This window comes from Ipomoea triloba, chromosome 9 (genome assembly GCF_003576645.1).
Source record: "Ipomoea triloba cultivar NCNSP0323 chromosome 9, ASM357664v1".
Classification (NCBI taxonomy): domain Eukaryota; kingdom Viridiplantae; phylum Streptophyta; class Magnoliopsida; order Solanales; family Convolvulaceae; genus Ipomoea; species Ipomoea triloba.
Genome location: NC_044924.1, coordinates 6,933,234 through 6,951,754, shown reverse-complemented (window position 1 = coordinate 6,951,754; position 18,521 = coordinate 6,933,234). Strand labels below are relative to the sequence as shown.

Below are 18,521 nucleotides of genomic sequence, written 5' to 3'. Positions count from 1 at the left end.
TATCCAATTCATTCAGAGCCCTGCAGCTTTGTAGCTTCTGTATTCTGCACCTCACTCTCATATATCATCTCGGACTGCACTTCAAGGTAACCCAATCAAGGTAAATATATTGTTAATTTGGTAATCACAAAATTATGAATTTGATCTTAGGGAAAACTGTCAAATAATCTTTTTTATTTGAGTCAATCAACATAGATAACTTAAGTTGATTTACTTCTTCTTGATGGTCAAAAGATGATTATACTCCAATTCTGAGAATCTCATCTATTCCTACTATATAATGATTAGTTTTGACAGAAAGGTAAATCTCAAAATATATTTTAACTCTCCAAAAAGTTTACAACCTGTAATTATCTCAATCAAACAAAATTATTAACTCGAAGAGCATTGATAGGTAATCACCATATATACATATTAGTTTTTTTTTTTCCTTAAAAGTTTTAATTGTAAACAGTCCAATCACAGCATTACAGTAGACACCATGAATAAAGGGAAATCGTGGGGTATAGTATAGGGACACCTCAAAACAAAGAAAATAGAAAGCAACCAACCGACCTAATATTTTAAGTTTCCACTTTGTGACTGGAGTAGTCATGATTAAAAAATCCTTTTCAATAAAATTTGACAATAACTTATCTCGATCTTAATTTACGGAAATATGATTATGGTAAAAAAAATATTCCAAAAAAAAACATATGATTATACATAAATAAATGTGAGAACACAAATGATTTGTCAAACAAATCTCCAATCTGAAGAAAAAGAGGATGCATGGTCGGTTATATGACAGAAAAGATTGTAATCTTTGTCAAAAGCTAACAATTCTGATTCATCCATTCAAACTTTGTTTCATCATATCCTCATATCAAAACTTACTTACGGGTGTGTAACTTTAAGCAAATTAGTTAAAGATACAAATTTGTGATTATAAAATCACCAGTTTGAATTTTAATTTTTTTTATTTAAGATGATTAATTATGCATAATTTAGACTGATTTATCTCCTTATGTTCCTAGAGCTACACTCATTATCAAAAAATGATGACATGTTATTTATATGGATGTTTTGGATGATTTCTACCATATTTCATTAATGAAAAAAATAATTTCGTGCAATGAACTAGGTTAGAAATCAAAATTTTTATATAAAGTTTTAACTACATGAGTGTATGTATAGCGGGGTATTCACTATTGTTCGACAATGAGATTTCATGGAAATCGATATATGAAAATTAAATTATTTTTATAATAACTTAAGAGTATTGGGTAAATTTTATTTTATTTTAAAAATAAATTAATATTTTTGGATTTTTGGATAATTGAATAACTTAAGATATTGTATTTTTGGATGATTTATTGGAATGAAATAGGGCAGAAATCAAAGTTGCTATATAAAGTTTCAACTACAGTGTATTGTGTATGTATAGCGGGGTATTCAGTGTCGTTCGACAATGAGATTCCATGAAAATTGATATATGAAAATTAAATTATATTTTAAAAAGTAATAAACTTTACCCAATATAATATCTTAAGTTATTATATTTAATTTTAATATATCAATTTTCATGGAATTTCATTGCTGAACAACTTTGCATATCCCACTATACATACACTGTAATTAAAACATTATATAACAACTTTGATTTCTACCCTATTTCATTGCAATAAATCATTTTCTTTATTAACGAAATAGGGTAAAATCATCCAAAACATTCATATAAATAACATGTCATCATTTTTTATTATTTTATTTTTTCATGTCAACAAATTAGATGGGTTACTTGTTAGAAATAGGCTAAAAATGCTAGATGAAAAATAATTAGGAGTATAATGACTTAAATGGACCATATTTTAGTTCATGGTGCTAGATGAACAATCAGTATTAGTACATGGGTCTATTTGACCCTTTTGAAAGTATTCACCATCAAACTACTAATTTCACCCTCAATGTTAATCGTTCACAGCTAAAATTAAAGAGTGGATTACAGTAAGTGTTGGTTTCACGGTTACAGGGTAGTCAATCGGCGGACCAACACAACCATAAAACAAGTTTAAAAGAGATTAAGATGGTAAAGTGACAGTATTATTGTGAGAGAATCAATAGCTCCCCTCTTTCGGTGTGTACCATGAGGTATTTATACAAGGTCTATATGCTTTGAGAAAGGAAGGAAATAGTGAATAAATTTGATCTGAAAGAATGTTTCATAAACTATTAGATTTCTTACCTAATGACGAAAAGAAAAATCTTGCCTAATATCTAGAGGAAATCTCTGGGGACATCTCCTTTTACCAAAGGGTGAGTGACGACTAGGTTTTAACATGGTTCCTCGGCGAAGATCCTGACTTCCGCTTCCTAGACTACTCGGCTCCTAGTCTACACTTTGTGCTGGATGCTTGAAGGACGCCTACACTTGCGTACACGCATGGGTCTGGGATCCCACCAATCTTTTGTATAGGCTGCAAGTCTCTAGTACTTGGGAATGCTCATGACTCAGTACTCCACTCCATTAGTAATATAACTATCCATGAGGAAGGTAACTAAATCCGAAATTAACTCTAAATTATATTATTTAATGAATTAAAGTGGCCGAGTATTGTGGAGATTTTATGTTCCTGAAATGACTAACCTTAAATGTCTTTCAAAGATACGGAGTACTTGTTATGCAAATATTTATTACGAGTATTATTTAAAAAAAAAAAAAAGTAACTAAAGGAAGAATTTAGTCCTGACGCGGTTAGGTCTGCTTGCGCATGAAGTTAACACCCTTTCTTATTCCCCCATGGCTTCTCTTTCCCTCCTTCCTCCACCACCTTTAATTTCATTCTCTCTCTCTCAAAGTAAGTAATGTGATTAGAGATGGGCACAGAAAGGAAGCTGATAGTAGAGGTTATAGAAGCCCGGAACTTGGTACCCAAAGACGGCCATGGCGCCTCCAGCCCTTACGTCGTTATCGACTTCTACGGCCAGAGAAAGAAGACCCGAACCGTCCTTCGCGATCTCAACCCTCAGTGGAACGAGACGCTCGAGTTCAACCTCAGCAAACATTCCGACATTTTCGGCGACATGCTCGAGCTGGATGTCTACCATGATAAGAACGTTGGCCCCACCACCAGGAATAACTTTCTGGGGAGGGTCAAGCTCAACGCTACTCAGTTTGTGAAGAAAGGCGAAGAGGCGTTGATATATTATCCTTTGGAGAGAAAGTACTTGTTAAGCTGGATTCAGGGTGACATTGGGTTGAAGATTTATTTTGTCGATGAAACCGTTCCTCCGCCGCCGCCTCCACCGGAGGAAAAGAAGCCTGCTGAGACGGAACCACCACCAACAGCAGAAGCGAAACCCTCAGGTAATAATTGGAGCATGTGTTCCATCCCAACTAAAAGTCTAATCTGATAACTGGATTGTACAAACAGCATGATGCTGATTATTACGGTCAAATTGAAACATGTGATCCATCTTAATACATTTGTATTTATATATTATATGTTGAACTCAGGTGAGGTAGCTGAACCGCCTCCTGCAAAGGCTGAGGGAACACCGGAAGGTGAAGCTAAAGAAGGACCGCCAGTTCCGCCACCGCCTCCGCCGGTACCGGAAAATCTGCCTGCCGAAGAAGAAAGTAAGGATCCGGTGGATCCTTCACCGGAACAGCTGGTACAACCGGATGATGGATCGGTTGAGATGAAGGCGTCCGTAGCGACGGCATCTATGCCGGAAGTCAAAATCAGCGGCGGCCTCGTCGGCCCTAAGCCGCTCAGCCGGACTCCGTCAGTTAGCAGCTTTGTGTCCGATGCATCCGATAGATCCGCAATGGAACGGTCCTCGTTCGACCTCGTGGAGAAAATGCATTACCTCTTTGTCCAAGTCGTGAAAGCGAGGTCTCTTCCGACCGCCGGAAGGCCAGTGGTGAAGATCGTCGTCTCCGGCAGCCACGTCATCTCCAGACCCGCTCGGAAAACCCAACTTTTCGAGTGGGACCAGACGTTTGCTTTCGGCAGGGACGCACCGGATTCTTCCTCCCTTTTAGAGATATCTGTGTGGGACCCTTTGAGCTCCAAGTCACTAGATCCTAAATCCGACGTGGCCGGGCATAACTTCTTGGGCGGGATTTGTTTCGAAGTCAGCGAGATTCCTGTGAGAGATCCGCCAGACTGTCCACTGGCCCCACAATGGTACAGGCTGGAAGGCGGAGGGGCCCACAAGGGTGATCTTATGCTCGCCACGTGGGTCGGAACTCAGGCTGACGAATCGTTTCCTGACGCGTGGAAAACGGACACTGCAGGTAACCCCACCTCCCGATCAAAGGTGTACCAGTCGCCTAAACTGTGGTACCTGAGATCATCCGTGATAGAAGCCCAAGACATCTTTGCATTAACCGCACCGTCAAAAGAATCATCTTTCCAAATCAAAGCCCAACTGGGATTCCAAGTCCAAAAGACTAAGCCCGCCAGTTCCGCCACCGGCTCGCCGTCGTGGAACGAAGATTTGGTGTTCGTTGCGGCGGAGCCGTTCACCGAGCATTACCTCCTGTTTTACCTAATAGAGCATCTACCGCCGAAAGAGCAAGCCGTGCTCAGCGTCGCCAGCATACCGCTCTCCTCCATCGAGCGTCGCGTCGACGATCGCCAGGTGATTTCCAGATGGTTCACTTTCGAAGATCAGAACGAAGAAAAGAGAGTTTACAAAGGTAGAGTCCACCTGAGACTATGTTTCGACGGCGGATATCACGTGATCGAGGAGGCAGCGCACGTGTGCAGCGATTATCGTCCGACCGCCAGGCAACTCTGGAAACCGCCGGTAGGTACCGTCGAGCTGGGAATCATTGGATGCAAAAATCTTCTGCCGATGAAAACAATGAGAGGCAAGGGCTGTACCGATGCATATGCGGTGGCCAAGTACGGCAGCAAGTGGGTTCGCACTCGTACGATCTCTGATAATTTGTGCCCTAGATGGAATGAGCAATACACTTGGAGAGTATATGATCCCTCCACTGTAGTCACAATCGGAGTGTTTGATAGTTGGGAGGTTATCGATCCTGAGAATTCCAAAGATGTTCGAATGGGGAAAGTGCGGATTCGAATTTCTACTTTGGCCACCGGGAAAGTTTACAGAAACACATTCTCACTAATATTGCTATCTCCGGCTGGATTGAAGAAAATGGGGGAAATTGAATTGGCTGTGAGGTTTGTTCGTTCCACTCCTACACTCGATTTCCTGCACGTATACGCGCAACCAATGCTGCCGGTTATGCACCACATTCGGCCGCTCGGCGCGGTCCAACAGGAGTCGTTAAGGACGGCGGCCGTGAAATTGCTCACCACGCATCTATCCCGGTCCGAGCCGCCGCTAAGGCGCGAGGTCGTGTCCTACATGCTCGACGCGGACTCACACTCGTTCAGCATGCGTAAGGTGCGTGCGAATTGGTTTAGGATCATCAATGTTATCGCGGCGGTTATAGATGTGGTGAAATGGGCGGACGACACGCGCGCCTGGAGAAACCCAACGGCCACGATTCTCGTGCACGCCTTGCTGGTCCTGCTGGTGTGGTTCCCCGATCTCATCATCCCCACCTTCGCATTCTACGTCTTCATGATCGGCGCGTGGAACTACCGGTTCCGATCCAAGGACAAACTCAACCACTTCGACACCAAAATCTCACTGGCGGAGTCCATTGATCGCGATGAGCTGGACGAGGAGTTCGACGCCGTGCCGTGCACCAGGCCCAACGACATGGTGCGCGCCAGGTACGATAAGCTGCGCATGCTCGGCGCGCGAGTGCAAACCCTGCTGGGTGATCTCGCCACGCAGGGGGAGCGCGTGCAGGCGTTGGTGACCTGGCGCGACCCTCGCGCCACCGGGATCTTCATCGCTCTCTGCTTCGTGGTGGCATTTATCTTGTATTTGGTGCCGTCGAAGATGATAGCCATGGCGTTTGGGTTCTATTACCTGCGCCATCCTCTGTTTAGGGACAGAATGCCTTCGCCTGCCTTGAATTTCTTCAGGCGCTTGCCTTCCCTCGCTGATCGAATGTTGTAGAACAACGTAACTCCTGCGTTATCTGAACCTTTAATTTAAATATATTATGAGCTATTAATACTTTGTTTAAGCTCAGTATGTAGCTAAGGTTACTATTTCCAAAATTTGTGACAATAAAATTTCACTTTGATTATTATAGACTTTAGAATGATTTTTACAAGTGTATTTATGTATTTATGTGATCTGATCAGTTACTCATAATTGACCTGACTCAAATTAGACATGCGTTTCGTTGTTGAGTTAATGCAACAAACTAAATTACGTTTGGCAACCAATATTCATAAGTATATGCCCGCCCGAGAACAATACAATTACAATGCAACTATTGGTCAGTATAACGATCATAGAGGGATATACAAAGTTGCAATTGAATCAACTTCCACTTCTTTGGACCAGCTATGTTATGTTCAGCTAAATTTGAGTAGCCGGACATATAGTTGTGGTCATTGGGCTATAGATGGTTTGCCTTGTGCACACGTCATTGCCGCATGCCATTATAGATGCAATGTCACATACCCTTTTATGCCACAAGTTTCTCATTACAATATTACACAATGTGTTATGAGGATACTTGACCATTGTTGGATGACGAAGTTCAACTGATTACAACAATCATGTGCTTGCCACCCTCAGCTGTGCGGCGAAAAGCTCATAGAGGTCAACAACATAGAAGTTGATTTCTTAATGAAATAGACTTTGATAGTCTCCGTGGTCGATGATGATATGTCCTCATTCCTCAGCTCTATGTAATACATTTGCTCATATGGTAATATTAATGTCGTGTCAATTTTACAATATATTTGTACTAATGATACATTTACAATTATAAAATTTAATCGCACTAAAAATAATTAAATAAATATTTTTCACAAAATTTCATCACTACAATTTTTTTCTGTTAATAATTAATATTTAATAAAAATAAAAAATTTCAAATTAGGAAATTGCTTTGTTGTGTTCCTCCTTCTCAACTTAATTTTTTCTGTTAATAATTAATATTTAATAAAAATAAAAAATTTCAAATTAGGAAATTGCTTTGTTGTGTTCCTCCTTCTCAACTTAAAAATTAAAGTTGAAAAGAAGGAACTTTCAACCACCTTTTTTTTTGGAAAAAAAAATAAAATAGTTCTTACAAAACGGTAGAATAACTAATACTTTGCACAAAAATATCTAAATTTTTAAACCTACACAAAATTATATAACCTTCTTAAAATTAACATATTATGGGTTATGTCTCCAGTTTTTTTGAGTGTGAACAATAATTTGGGATAGACTTAAAAACTTGAATTAACTTCACTTAACCATTAGCGCCAAAAACAATGTATATTTGTGTTAAGTTGATGAACCTAGCTTTTCTCATAGCATTAAATGTGCAAGTTGGATACATGAAGTTTGTCAAAATTTATTACAAAAAATTTCCAAAAATCCTAAAATGTTGGGAGACAAATTAATTAATAGTGGATAAACAAAGAGAAATGCCCGGTGTTACATACTTACATATAATCACAGATTCACAGAGTAATTGTTGATTACTGAAGACAGAGAAAAAGGAAGTTGAAACAGACAGAAACAAGTCAGAGAAGATTGAATCGAAACCTGCCTTCGCGCGCTCTCTCTCACTACGCCAAAATCACATCCTCTCTCTCTCTCTCTGCGAAATCGGAAACCTAAAAGCTCAACGAGGAGACGTGGCTGGGGATAGCGCGACGTCGAGGTGAAGGACATTTCTCATCCTTTCCCCAACATGAACGATCTTTTAACGGTACGTTTCTGAAATTTTCCGTTACATGAATTGCATCAACAACTGCAGTAGCTTTTTGGCTGCTGAGAATGACTAATGATCACGAAACACCAAGGAACGAAATTCATTCTCTTGCCGTTTCATTAATCTCATTATGCGCCGTTGTCTCGCCATTTGAACGATGCTAGTAAAATTCACCCTAGTTCTCCTTGGTTAAAGCGTGTAAATGTATGTGTAATTAATAGTTGTGTTGATCATTGGCATTCTATTCATGAAAAACGTATGTTTAGCTTGTGATCATGGCTTCTCTGTTACCGCTTGTTGTTGAGCTGGCTATCTAAATTTCTTTCTTTAAATATGCAGTGAGAGTTGTGTGTTTTGAAATTTATGTAGTTAATTTGAGTGTACTAGGAATCATAGCTTAAGATGAACCCAAGGAGCCACAATAGGACTTTATCAATTTATGTGGCAGTATACTGCCACAAGATCTCATGATACTTTGCTGCTATCTTTTATTTATTAGCATATATATTGCCTTAAAAGGCTATCTTTTGGGTGTTATCACTCCCTCCCAAATGTTCCTCTTAATTTCTTTTTCTAGAGTTCGTTTGAGATCCCCAGGGATCCAAGATCTGGAAATGGAGAAATCGAAATTGCAATCCATAGACCAACCAATTCAGGAGAACTTGGCCTGGATAAATTTTTTGATCGGGTACTTTCAAATTCTTGTTATTGATATTGTCAATGTTTTCCCCTTGTTTCATACATTTTTCCATCATTTTCCTGCATTATGGAGGTTTAGCTCTTCTGTTCTTACATTTTTCCCTCTTTTACTTTGCAAAGGTTGAAGAAATTGAGGAACAACATGAGAAGTTGAACAAACTTCTCAGAAAACTTCAGGTATTTTTTGCCCTCTATACTAATTACTGTTTGTGAAGTTTACGTGCCATTTCATCCTTGGCCTCCTTGGAGCATAGACATTACCTATTCCTTAAATTTACCTTTTAGGGGATGGGAGGAAGGGAAGTGGGGGAAAGGGGATTTATAATTTAAAAAAAATAAAAAATCAATGTTCAACTTTGGATCTAGGCTCTGCATGTTGAGGCTTGTTGGTTTGTGCGGGTTAAGTTTTAAAATAGCTTGCTATACCCTGTTGTGAACTATATATTTGGTGCAAAAACTGGATTGCTTCTGAATTTTAAAATTCATGTGTCAGTTGGCATACAATCAACATAATGATGTGGATGAATTAATTATAAAAGAAAATAAAACGGTGTAAATAAACATTCTATTACTTAGATACTCGAAGCAAGAAAGGATTCTTCGCTCTCTCCATAATGCTTGCACACAACTATAAAATGCCAAAAGGTTTTTTTTTTTTGAAATCAATGCCAAAAGGTCGATTCTTCTCAATCTTTCCATAATGCTCTTACAGGATGCCCATGAGGAATCAAAGACTGTGACAAAGGCTTCTGCTATGAAAGGTACTCAAACTTCTTGTACTTCTTATTGAATTTCATGTCTGTATCTGTTGAGTTATGCCAGAATTAGCTTAAACATTTTTCTCTCAGCACATAAACTGTAAATTAAAAGCTCTTTGTTCATGGATCATTATAGGGAATGGAATAGATTCAGACCTTCATTTTTCAAAAACCAAGTACTACAGCGAATGGTATTCCCAGTTCTGATTTTGGTTTAAATCATTGTCCTAACAGATAGCTTCCTATAAATGCCTAGCACCCATTTGCAGGGACTCTTTTAATACAATTAAACTAGTAAACTTTTGGAGTCTGTCAATTTAAAAATTCTTTGCATAAAATAAGAAACAAGTGAAATAACAGTAGGGGACTATGGATTAGATTTGTTTCTTTGCAATGAAAATTATTGAAAAGTCCATATTCATTGTGATAGTTAATGAACTTTTAATCGTTTTATTGTAATAATTTGTGAGTCATAATAGCATAATCTACAGAAATTAAGCAGCGAATGGAGAAAGATGTTGAAGAAGTTGGAAAAATTGCTCAGTTCATAAAATCAAAAATTGAGGAGTTTGACAAAGAGGTGAGTAAAAATAACAGAATACAGACATCAACCTTCTTTACATTCCTTGTAATTTCCTATATTTTCATTAAAATTTTTTTTTTCAGAATTTAGCCAACAGAAATAAACCTGGATGTGGCAAAGGATCAGCAGTTGATAGATCAAGATCTGCAACAACAGTGTATGTTGTTTTATTCCTTTCATCTTTTTCCCAATGGTTAGCAGTGATTTTTGGTTCAATAGTTTTGAATTGTATGTTAATGGGAGTTTGGGTGGACTGCGAAATGTTGTTAATACTTAAGTACTGTGGATTATAGTATTGTCCTATGTAACCAACCATTGCTCTCACTATATATATATACACACATATATTTATTGCAGTGCTGTGAAAAAGAAATTCAAAGATAAGATGGCAGCATTTCAGGTACTTCAACTTTCATGGTGAATTAGAAAAGGGCTTTCCTGGATTCTTTTGTTTTTCTTAGTTGTAGTTGATTAATGTTTCAGACTCTAAGGGAAACCATCCATCAAGAATATCGTGAGGTTGTAGAGAGGCGTGTATTCACAGGTTTTGAAAATTTATTCACTCTAATATCAGCCATGTTTTTTTTTCATGTTATTATAAATTATAACCAATAGTAATGACCACTGTCTCTCTAACCTTTTACTGCTTAACAGTTACGGGAAATCGAGTTGATGAAGAGGTGAGCTAGTTGTTCATGTGAATTTTCAATGGATTAAAATCTCTTTGAAGATATTATGAAATTGCCATCTATCTTCTATTCAGACAATTGACAGGTTGATAGAGACTGGGGATAGTGAACAAATATTCCAGAAAGCTATTAGGGAACAAGGGCGAGGACAGGTATGCTCTTCAGCTGCCAATATTTTCCATTATATTTCTGTTCTCTGCATTTCCTTTTTAATTGAATAATAGTTATTCTCATTCTGTTTTTGCAGGTAATGGACACCCTTGCAGAAATTCAAGAACGCCATGATGCAGTAAGAGAAATAGAAATGAAGCTTCTAGATTTACACCAGGTATCATTTTCATGTCTAAAATGCGGAAGTAGCACCGTTAGAATGATCACTTTGGTCTTTAGAGCTTTTAGCCTATTGATAAAACTTCTCATTATTGATTATGATCATACTTTAAGCTCACAGATTATTTGCAATCAATAATCAAGTATAGGTGATTTATTAACTATTGTCTGAAAAAAGCTAAAACATGTAGAGAGCAGATTATACAGAATCTATAAATGAAATGATAAAATAAGCTTTGCAGGTATTCTTAGACATGGCGGTGTTGGTTGATGTTCAAGGGGACATGCTTAATGACATAGAATCCCAGGTAATGGCAAGTTGGCAACTTGTTCTCCTTAAGCAACTCTTGCCATTTCTTGTGAGATTGCTGTTCTATTACACGTATTTTCAATTCTTATTCCCTCAATTTTACTTCATGATGTGACGGACACTGATAAACTATTTCATGTGGGTCCATTACAAGTATCGAAATCAAGAATTTTGAGTGTGAAAGTAAAAGTTGAAAGTAAAGGATGAGAATACATATAGTATTTTTCGGTAAAGATATGAAAATTCACCTGCTGTTGCCCCAATTTCAGGTGTCTGCCGCAGTTGACCATGTACAATCAGGGAACACTGCACTTCAAAGGGCAAAGACATTACAAAGAAAAAACCGGAAATGGATGTGCATGGCCGTGATTATCCTCCTTTTAGTTGTTGCAATCATCGTAGTTTGTGTACTGAAGCCATGGACCACCAAACATGGCGCTTAGCTATTCTTTCACTCATACCTATAAATTAAACACAAATGTTAGATGCAATTTTGTTTATTATCAATTATTCTCATTGATTTTGTGTTATCTCATACCTTCACCTGCCTTCGATTCTCTAACATTTGTGTATGCAACAATCCTTTGAGAAAGCTGATCAACTGGAGATTAATTGAGAGTCGAGATTTAAGGAAATTAGTTTTTCATAATAATCTATAGCACTCTAGTAGTCCAATTACAGAATATTCCAGTGGCAAGTGGCAATCGAGTAAATCCAATTTCGGCAATAGGCCCATGGCACATAGCACTCAGTAGTCCACATTATCACAGATCAGTAACCCAATATTTTTCTATTTTCCCTGGCTGAAATTTTTTTGATTATCCCAATTTTCAAAAATCTATTTTTACATCTACGAACTGAAATACACGTTTTTTAACATACAAGAACATGTGTTCGATGCTGTTCAAGAGGTCATCTAAAATCATGTAGTTAGGCGAGGGAAAATTAAGACTAATAACTCTAATTCTTTTTCTATTATTTAAATTGTTCTCGTCAATATTTCAAATAGCGAGTGTAAATTTTGTTGTAAATTAAATTGTTATTGTCAAATTCAATAAAACATGAATATTGGTAGCCCTTATAGGCTGCAGTGTGTAGTAAACTCCCTTGTGGGTATAAGTACGAGGGCAATGAATCACTCGGGACATAAGTTTGTTGGTGTAACCTCCCGTCTACGTTGTTTATGGCAGGAATCGAATTTAGAACATTGTTGTTAATATGCCAATCATTCAACCAATTGGTAATTGTTATATGTTTTAAGCATGGTTGAAAAAATCGCTAGGCGCTCAGGGAGGCCTAGGACGCCTAGCCGGGGATTAATCGGCGCCTAGGCACCCATGTATTTTTTATTTTTTAAAAATTTGTTTAAGTATTTTTTTTTTATTTTTTAAAGACTAATAATTATAAATTATATAATACTTTAATAATTAATACTAAAATATTAAATATTAACATAAAAAATATCTAAAGTTTGTACAATTTAAAATTATTTCGCTCAAAACGATGTTGTTTTGAGTGAAATAACCCATTAAAAAAAAAGAACAATAGTTAATCGACCGACTAGAAGGCCTAGTCGGTGCCTAGTCGGTCTAGTCGACGCCTAGGCGGTGGTTTGGCGGCCTAGGCGGTCGCCTAGCCGGCCAGCCGCCTAGACCACCATTTAATATGATACACTAGGCGGTCGATCAGCGCCTAGGCGGGATTTTTGCAATTTTAAGAGATATGGATGGAGTTGTTTTGGTAAGTAACTTAATTGCAACATTTGATTAACTTAGGAGTTTATTTAATTTCTGTAATAAAAAATTACTTTTATTTAATATTATAATAATAACTATTAATAAGTATGCGATTCAAAACAGTGTTATAATTCCGATGTTTGAATCAAAACGCCCTTGTTTTCTTGAATTCAAATTCATATCACCAAAAAGAAACAAGATAATCTCTTGAAATTACAGAGTTGAGAGCACCATAAACACGTTATAATTACAGGGGTCAGGCTCATAGATGTGACTGTCAAGTGTAAACTTGTGTACTCATATTTTTTTCCTTTCACTATTTTCAATCCAATCTCAATCTCACGATCTTATATTCTTATCTCCTGATTCCGCCGGCCTACTCTCTGAAACAGCCGCCGACGCAGTGTTAGATCACTGCATTGCGGTGGCGGAGGCGGCGGCCGTCCAGTCGAGTTGGAGAGCAAGGTAGTGCGGGACTCAATTTCCGGCAGACGTCATCGGAGAGCAAGATAGAGCGGGACTCAATTTCCGGCAGACGTCATCGCTTATCGGCTCTTCATTACGTTGTTGAAATATATAGAAGAGAGGAAATTAAGTGGGAGTAGAGTGACAGTGCTGAGGCGGAGATGAAGGGCGGGGCTGTAGGAGGTCAGTCTAATGCTGTTCCGGTGGTTAAGAAGCGATGGAAAGGTCTGGTGATGGCGGTGTTAAGTCTTGTGTTACTTTCGATGCTGGTTCCCGTCGTCTTCTTGCTTGGCCTGAACAAAAGTTTCCAGTCTTCCTCAGGTAAGATGCGGAATCGCTCATTCTCTCTCCTCTCCTTTGGATAATAGATCTCAATTCCCTGCTTTAAGCTTGCTTTCCTTTATTTGCTGGATTCAGAGCTACGTAATTGTCTTGCCTCAACCGAGCAAAATGGAAAAAGAGGAAATTCTAGTTTCCAATTCGAGTGTTGCTAAACGGAGTTAGGTTCTCTTTAATGAATTTTCTGTTTGATATTTTGCAGGACTTGCGTCTGAACATCAAAGTTCTTCTTCTGTAAGTATTTATATCATTCTGAATATGCATGTCTTGTTGTGAGCTATTTGTTCTGAATTGTATCCTTTTTGTTTCCTGGCGATTACTATCCTGATTTGATCAGAATGCGCCTAGAGTTTATGGTCAAAATGAGGCTCTCTCGACTGGGAAACAATTGGAGGTAAATACATTTTGGCAATTTTGTCTTCATCGTCAGCCCTTTTTAATTACCAGGGGTAGTAACATTAGTTGCAAAGCTGATATACTCATATAGTCATATCTCATTATTAGTAATATATATGTATTTGCCTGTGCTTGTGAAAGGATACAGTGCTATAGTTGTCTGCATGCTAATAATCCCATCTTGTTCTTTGTTTATTGTTTTGCAGGGTGATCAATCAAGGCATCTAGATGATATTACAAGAAGCATGGAACCAACTTTTCCAAAGGTTTTTTCATACTATTCTGCTTGTTAAGACTCAAGTTCTTTTCTGTAAGCTTACTGAATACAACATAGACACAGAGTCCGGTTCAAAGTAACTATTATGAGCTACGGTTACAGGGGGGCTTTGTTTATTAATGTTTTGGTTTTTAGGTTTAATCTTCAGCTTTTGAGTTGACCTTGCATGTGGTTCCATATATCTTTTCCAGGATTTTCAGGAGGACATTGCCAAGGAAGCTAAGAATGAGACTAAAGGTATGCAAATGTCTCTTACTTTGTTATGTATGTGTTTGTCCAACCCCAACTGCCTACATATTAGATTTGTTTTTTTCTAATTGAAATTGCTTCTTTTATAGCTTCCCTAGTCCTTTTCCTCTCTCTTTAGTCCATACCCTTCAGAACTATGCTGACTGGACTTTGTAGTGTATAGATTTGTCCTCTTTTAATTAATACTGTTTCTCTTCTCTAATTACTCATTAGGTTCTCCATTGCCAGTTGGAATGCCTAAAGAACAGCCAAAAGCAAATGTATGTATTTATTGGAGTCACTGCCTTAGTCTTAGTCTTACATTCTGTCTGAATCCTTGTAGTGGATGAATTAATTATAATATAGATATGTGTTGCAGAGCATAGAAGTTGGCAATATGGATTCTGCTGACAAAATAGAAACTGAGATGAGTTTTAATTTGTGTGATTTAAAATTTGGGAGCTACTGCACATGGCATCGAGAGCATACAGAGCAAGTGAATGATTTCTTTGTGAGAAAAATGAAGAACCTATTGTTTGAGGCTCGGGCTTATTATCCTAGTGTTCTGAAGCTTCCAGCTTTTAGAAATTTATCAAATGACTTGAAGAAACATATTCAGGAATTTGAGCATCTGCTTAACCTCGCAACAACAGATAATGATCTCCCCCCTCGGTATGTTCAGATTTTATTTCTAAATGTACATGCTCCATAATGGTTATATTGTATCACAAGGATTGAAATAATGTGGCATGCTTTCATTTTCTTTTGAGAAGGATGTTGTTTTTGGATATGTTATTGTGCTAACTGGATATTTAGCACATATCTAGTTTATTACACTTATCTAGGACAAGCTGTTTTACTTTCTTTTTGAATTTAGCTTTCACATAAATGGGGTGCAATATTTTAAGAAAGCCGAGAGTTAATATGAGGAAAAAGAAGCAGCATGAGGAATTACATCTTTTGTTTGGGACAGGACAAATGTCATCAGTTAGGATCTTTTACCCCTTTCATTATAGACAAGAAAGGGACAAGTATAACATGCTCTGTGATCAGTTCATTTTCATTGATTTTATCTACCCAAATACGCATTCTACCAGTAATTTGAAGAAGCAAACATGAATAGGAACTAGGAAGTATCTATTTTTGGACTATGGTGTTTTCCTTCTGAAGAACAACATGAGAAACTAGTCAAACTACATAGGTCACTCATTAGCTTTTAATCATGTATCCTTTGTGTACATGATATTCATGTGATAATCATGACTGAATAGTGTAGATTGTCACAATACTCAATGTCTGTCTGTGTTTTACCAGGATTCGGAAAAAGCTAAAGGGGATGAAAGCTGTGATTGCAAGTGCCAAGGCCTGTCCTGTGAATTGTAATAATGTTGACATGAAATTTAGACAGTTGGTTGATCTGACTGAAGATGAACCTAAATTCCTTACAAGACAGGGTGCTCTTCTCTACCAAATTGCAGTCCAAACCATGCCTAAGAGCCTCCACTGTCTATCAATGCGACTAACTGTAGAATATTTTAGATCTCCTCTGCCCAGTGAGAAGCTTTCATGGATAGAGAGGCATTTGGATCCAGATTTAAAGCATTTTGTTATATTCTCCAAGAATGTACTTGCATCATCGGCTGTAATAAACTCTACAGTTGTGCATACAAAAGTATGATAATTCTCTTGCTCTCTCTCCCCCTCTCTTGTGTTACAGAAATAATGTGTCCATACTGGCAATTCCACTGGCTTTGCTAATTGGATTTCTTGTGTATATTCAGGAGAGTGAGAATCAAGTATTTCATGTGCTGACAGATAGGGAGAATTACTTTGCCATGAAATTGTGGTTCTTCAGAAACAACTACAAGGAAGCCACTGTCCAGGTTTTGAATATTGAAGATCTTCATTTGGATGACAAAACAAAGTCTGCTCCATTGCATCTCTCACTGCCTGAGGAGTATTCTGTTTTCTTTCATAAGGTTGATATATCATCTATGACTCCAATGAGAACAGAGCACTTATCTGTGTTTTCACAGTCTCACTTTCTCCTTCCCAAGATATTTAATTCTTTGAAGAAAGTAGTAGTTTTGGATGATGACATTATTGTCCAAAGAGACTTGTCAGACTTGTGGAGCATTAATTTGGACGGAAAAGTGATTGGTGCTGTACAGCATTGCTCAGTTAAGTTGGTTCACCTGAAAAACTTTTTGACAGATAAGAGTTTTGACGAAAAATCATGTGCTTGGATGTCTGGATTAAATATCGTTGATCTAGTCAGGTGGCGGGAGCAAGACCTTTCAGGAAAGTTTGAAAGGCTGGTACAAGAGGTTAGTAGCAAATTGTTCTGCTAGCTTTAATTATTATTCTTATGTTTTTTCTAGCAATACCTTAGTTTGTGGAATGGCACAACTATGTGTTTTTCTGATCTGTGATCAACTAAGAGATCAGCAAGTAAACACATCCTTAACCAATTATGTGAACTAAAATACCTTTTAGTACTTTCACAAGAAGTCACAGTGAATTAACAAATAGTTCACTGTTTCCTCCCTAGCATGCAGTGCTGGCATCAAATATCAAGTTGATTCTCTTCCTCAAATTATACTAGTGAGATAGTCTCTATTGCTTCTTAAACAAAATTGGGAACATTTTTGCTTTCTGCAACCATCTGAACCTGCTTTGATGAGAAAATAATAGATGAATGTGGAGATAAATGTCTAACTATGACCAATTTTTTGTGGTATGGGTTCAAATTTTTATTTATTCATAGTTCAGTTACCAGTTGCTAATGCTAGAGCTTAATTTACATAAACTGTTTCTTTTAAAAGAAGTTTAAGATTTACTAATGTTTCCATCTCTATTCAATGGGTTTAACAGTTGGGGACAAAAGAGGCTGTGACTCTGCTTGCCTGCTTGCTTACCTTTCAAGGCGAAGTTTATGCTCTTGATGAGAACTGGGTACTATCTGGACTGGGTCATAACTTTAGTCTGGGTAGAGAAGCTGTGAAGAATGCAAGGGTTTTGCATTATAATGGTGACATGAAACCTTGGCTTGATTTGGCCATCCGTGATTACTTTGATTTTTGGAGCAACTATCTAAACAAGGAGGATCAATTTCTAAGCGATTGCAATGTGAATTATTAGAGTGCTCTGCTAAAAGTTAGATTGAAGGTATGGCAGGGATCTCAAGGTTACACAATTTCCCTCTGGTGGATGCCCATAGAATCATTCAAAGCTTAGGGGACTTGGCTCCAGGTACTAGCATTACAAATTCAATGATCGTGTTTCTATCATTCAATCTCCTGCCCGTCAAGCCAAGAGGGAGTGCATTCGTTCGTGGCAGAGGTGGACATAGAGAACTTTGACAGACAACGGGGCATTACCTCTGCGCTTTCTGCCTCGAGACTGGACCACAGAAATATGAATTCTGGTGTGTACAAAAAAGCCATGTGACTATTCTTTCAACAGTGGAACTTTATTTGTTTATAACTTTAGCTTGCTTCCTGGAGACTTCAATTTATTCATAAGAGCAGATGGTTCAAGTCCAAATCTCTGAATCGGCAAAACACGCTTTGGACCTCTTGTCTTGTGGATTATCATTGCATAGACATTTGTTTCTTATTCATTGTTAAATAGCGTTTGCTTCTCTAACAGTTAGCAGATTTAAATTTTCCAATTTTTTCTTTTAGATTACAAAATATGTAATATATACTCCATATGAAATATTTAATCATAGTTTTCTTTCCCACTTTGAAGTCTCTTTTTGGGATTGTGTATGCCTACAGATCCAAAAAAAGTTGTAAGGCTTTATGCACAAAGCGGTGTGTTTGTTGTACTTCCTTCTTTGGTTGCCTTTTAGCTTTTTAAGATTCCAAGTTAAACACTTTCTACCAAATAGGAAACAGATTACTAA

General features: G+C 37.7%; 3 protein-coding genes across 4 annotated transcripts; all 3 read left to right on the top strand.

Moving 5' to 3' along the window:
• The first annotated feature begins 2,782 nt into the window (after positions 1-2,782).
• Positions 2,783-6,196, top strand: LOC116030649 (protein QUIRKY). Its single transcript, XM_031272959.1, has 2 exons — positions 2,783-3,346; positions 3,497-6,196. The coding sequence occupies exons 1-2, from the start codon at positions 2,857-2,859 to the stop codon at positions 6,034-6,036; spliced, it is 3,030 nt and encodes a 1,009-aa protein (XP_031128819.1). The 5' UTR covers positions 2,783-2,856; the 3' UTR covers positions 6,037-6,196.
• A 1,402-nt stretch (positions 6,197-7,598) lies between these two features.
• LOC116030610 (syntaxin-132-like) lies at positions 7,599-11,700 on the top strand. Its single transcript, XM_031272913.1, has 13 exons — positions 7,599-7,798; positions 8,379-8,489; positions 8,621-8,677; positions 9,213-9,261; positions 9,750-9,838; positions 9,925-9,998; positions 10,199-10,241; positions 10,325-10,385; positions 10,496-10,521; positions 10,605-10,682; positions 10,778-10,858; positions 11,103-11,168; positions 11,440-11,700. The coding sequence occupies exons 1-13, from the start codon at positions 7,781-7,783 to the stop codon at positions 11,611-11,613; spliced, it is 927 nt and encodes a 308-aa protein (XP_031128773.1). The 5' UTR covers positions 7,599-7,780; the 3' UTR covers positions 11,614-11,700.
• A 1,436-nt stretch (positions 11,701-13,136) lies between these two features.
• LOC116030267 (probable galacturonosyltransferase 7) lies at positions 13,137-18,356 on the top strand. 2 transcript variants are annotated; one of them, XM_031272461.1, is made up of 10 exons: positions 13,137-13,692; positions 13,913-13,944; positions 14,048-14,104; positions 14,313-14,372; positions 14,575-14,620; positions 14,846-14,892; positions 14,991-15,283; positions 15,926-16,283; positions 16,393-16,938; positions 17,486-18,356. In XM_031272461.1, the coding sequence occupies exons 1-10, from the start codon at positions 13,533-13,535 to the stop codon at positions 17,750-17,752; spliced, it is 1,866 nt and encodes a 621-aa protein (XP_031128321.1). In that variant the 5' UTR covers positions 13,137-13,532; the 3' UTR covers positions 17,753-18,356. The 2 variants fall into 2 exon arrangements, with proteins under 2 accessions (XP_031128321.1, XP_031128322.1); XM_031272462.1 differs by having other exon boundaries at positions 13,639-13,692; positions 14,978-15,283.
• The last annotated feature ends 165 nt before the right edge of the window (positions 18,357-18,521 follow it).

Bases quoted from the DNA above. Each gene is read 5' to 3' on its own strand.
- LOC116030649 (XM_031272959.1), top strand. From the start codon at position 2,857: ATGGGCACAGAAAGGAAGCTGATAGTAGAGGTTATAGAAGCCCGGAAC. The intron at 3,347-3,496 runs GTAATAATTGGA...TGTTGAACTCAG, and splicing joins AGCAGAAGCGAAACCCTCAG to GTGAGGTAGCTGAACCGCCT.
- LOC116030610 (XM_031272913.1), top strand. The intron at 9,262-9,749 runs GTACTCAAACTT...CATAATCTACAG, and splicing joins AAAGGCTTCTGCTATGAAAG to AAATTAAGCAGCGAATGGAG. The intron at 10,522-10,604 runs GTGAGCTAGTTG...TCTTCTATTCAG, and splicing joins GAAATCGAGTTGATGAAGAG to ACAATTGACAGGTTGATAGA.
- LOC116030267 (XM_031272461.1), top strand. From the start codon at position 13,533: ATGAAGGGCGGGGCTGTAGGAGGTCAGTCTAATGCTGTTCCGGTGGTT. The intron at 14,105-14,312 runs GTAAATACATTT...ATTGTTTTGCAG, and splicing joins CGACTGGGAAACAATTGGAG to GGTGATCAATCAAGGCATCT. The intron at 14,621-14,845 runs GTATGCAAATGT...ATTACTCATTAG, and splicing joins AGCTAAGAATGAGACTAAAG to GTTCTCCATTGCCAGTTGGA.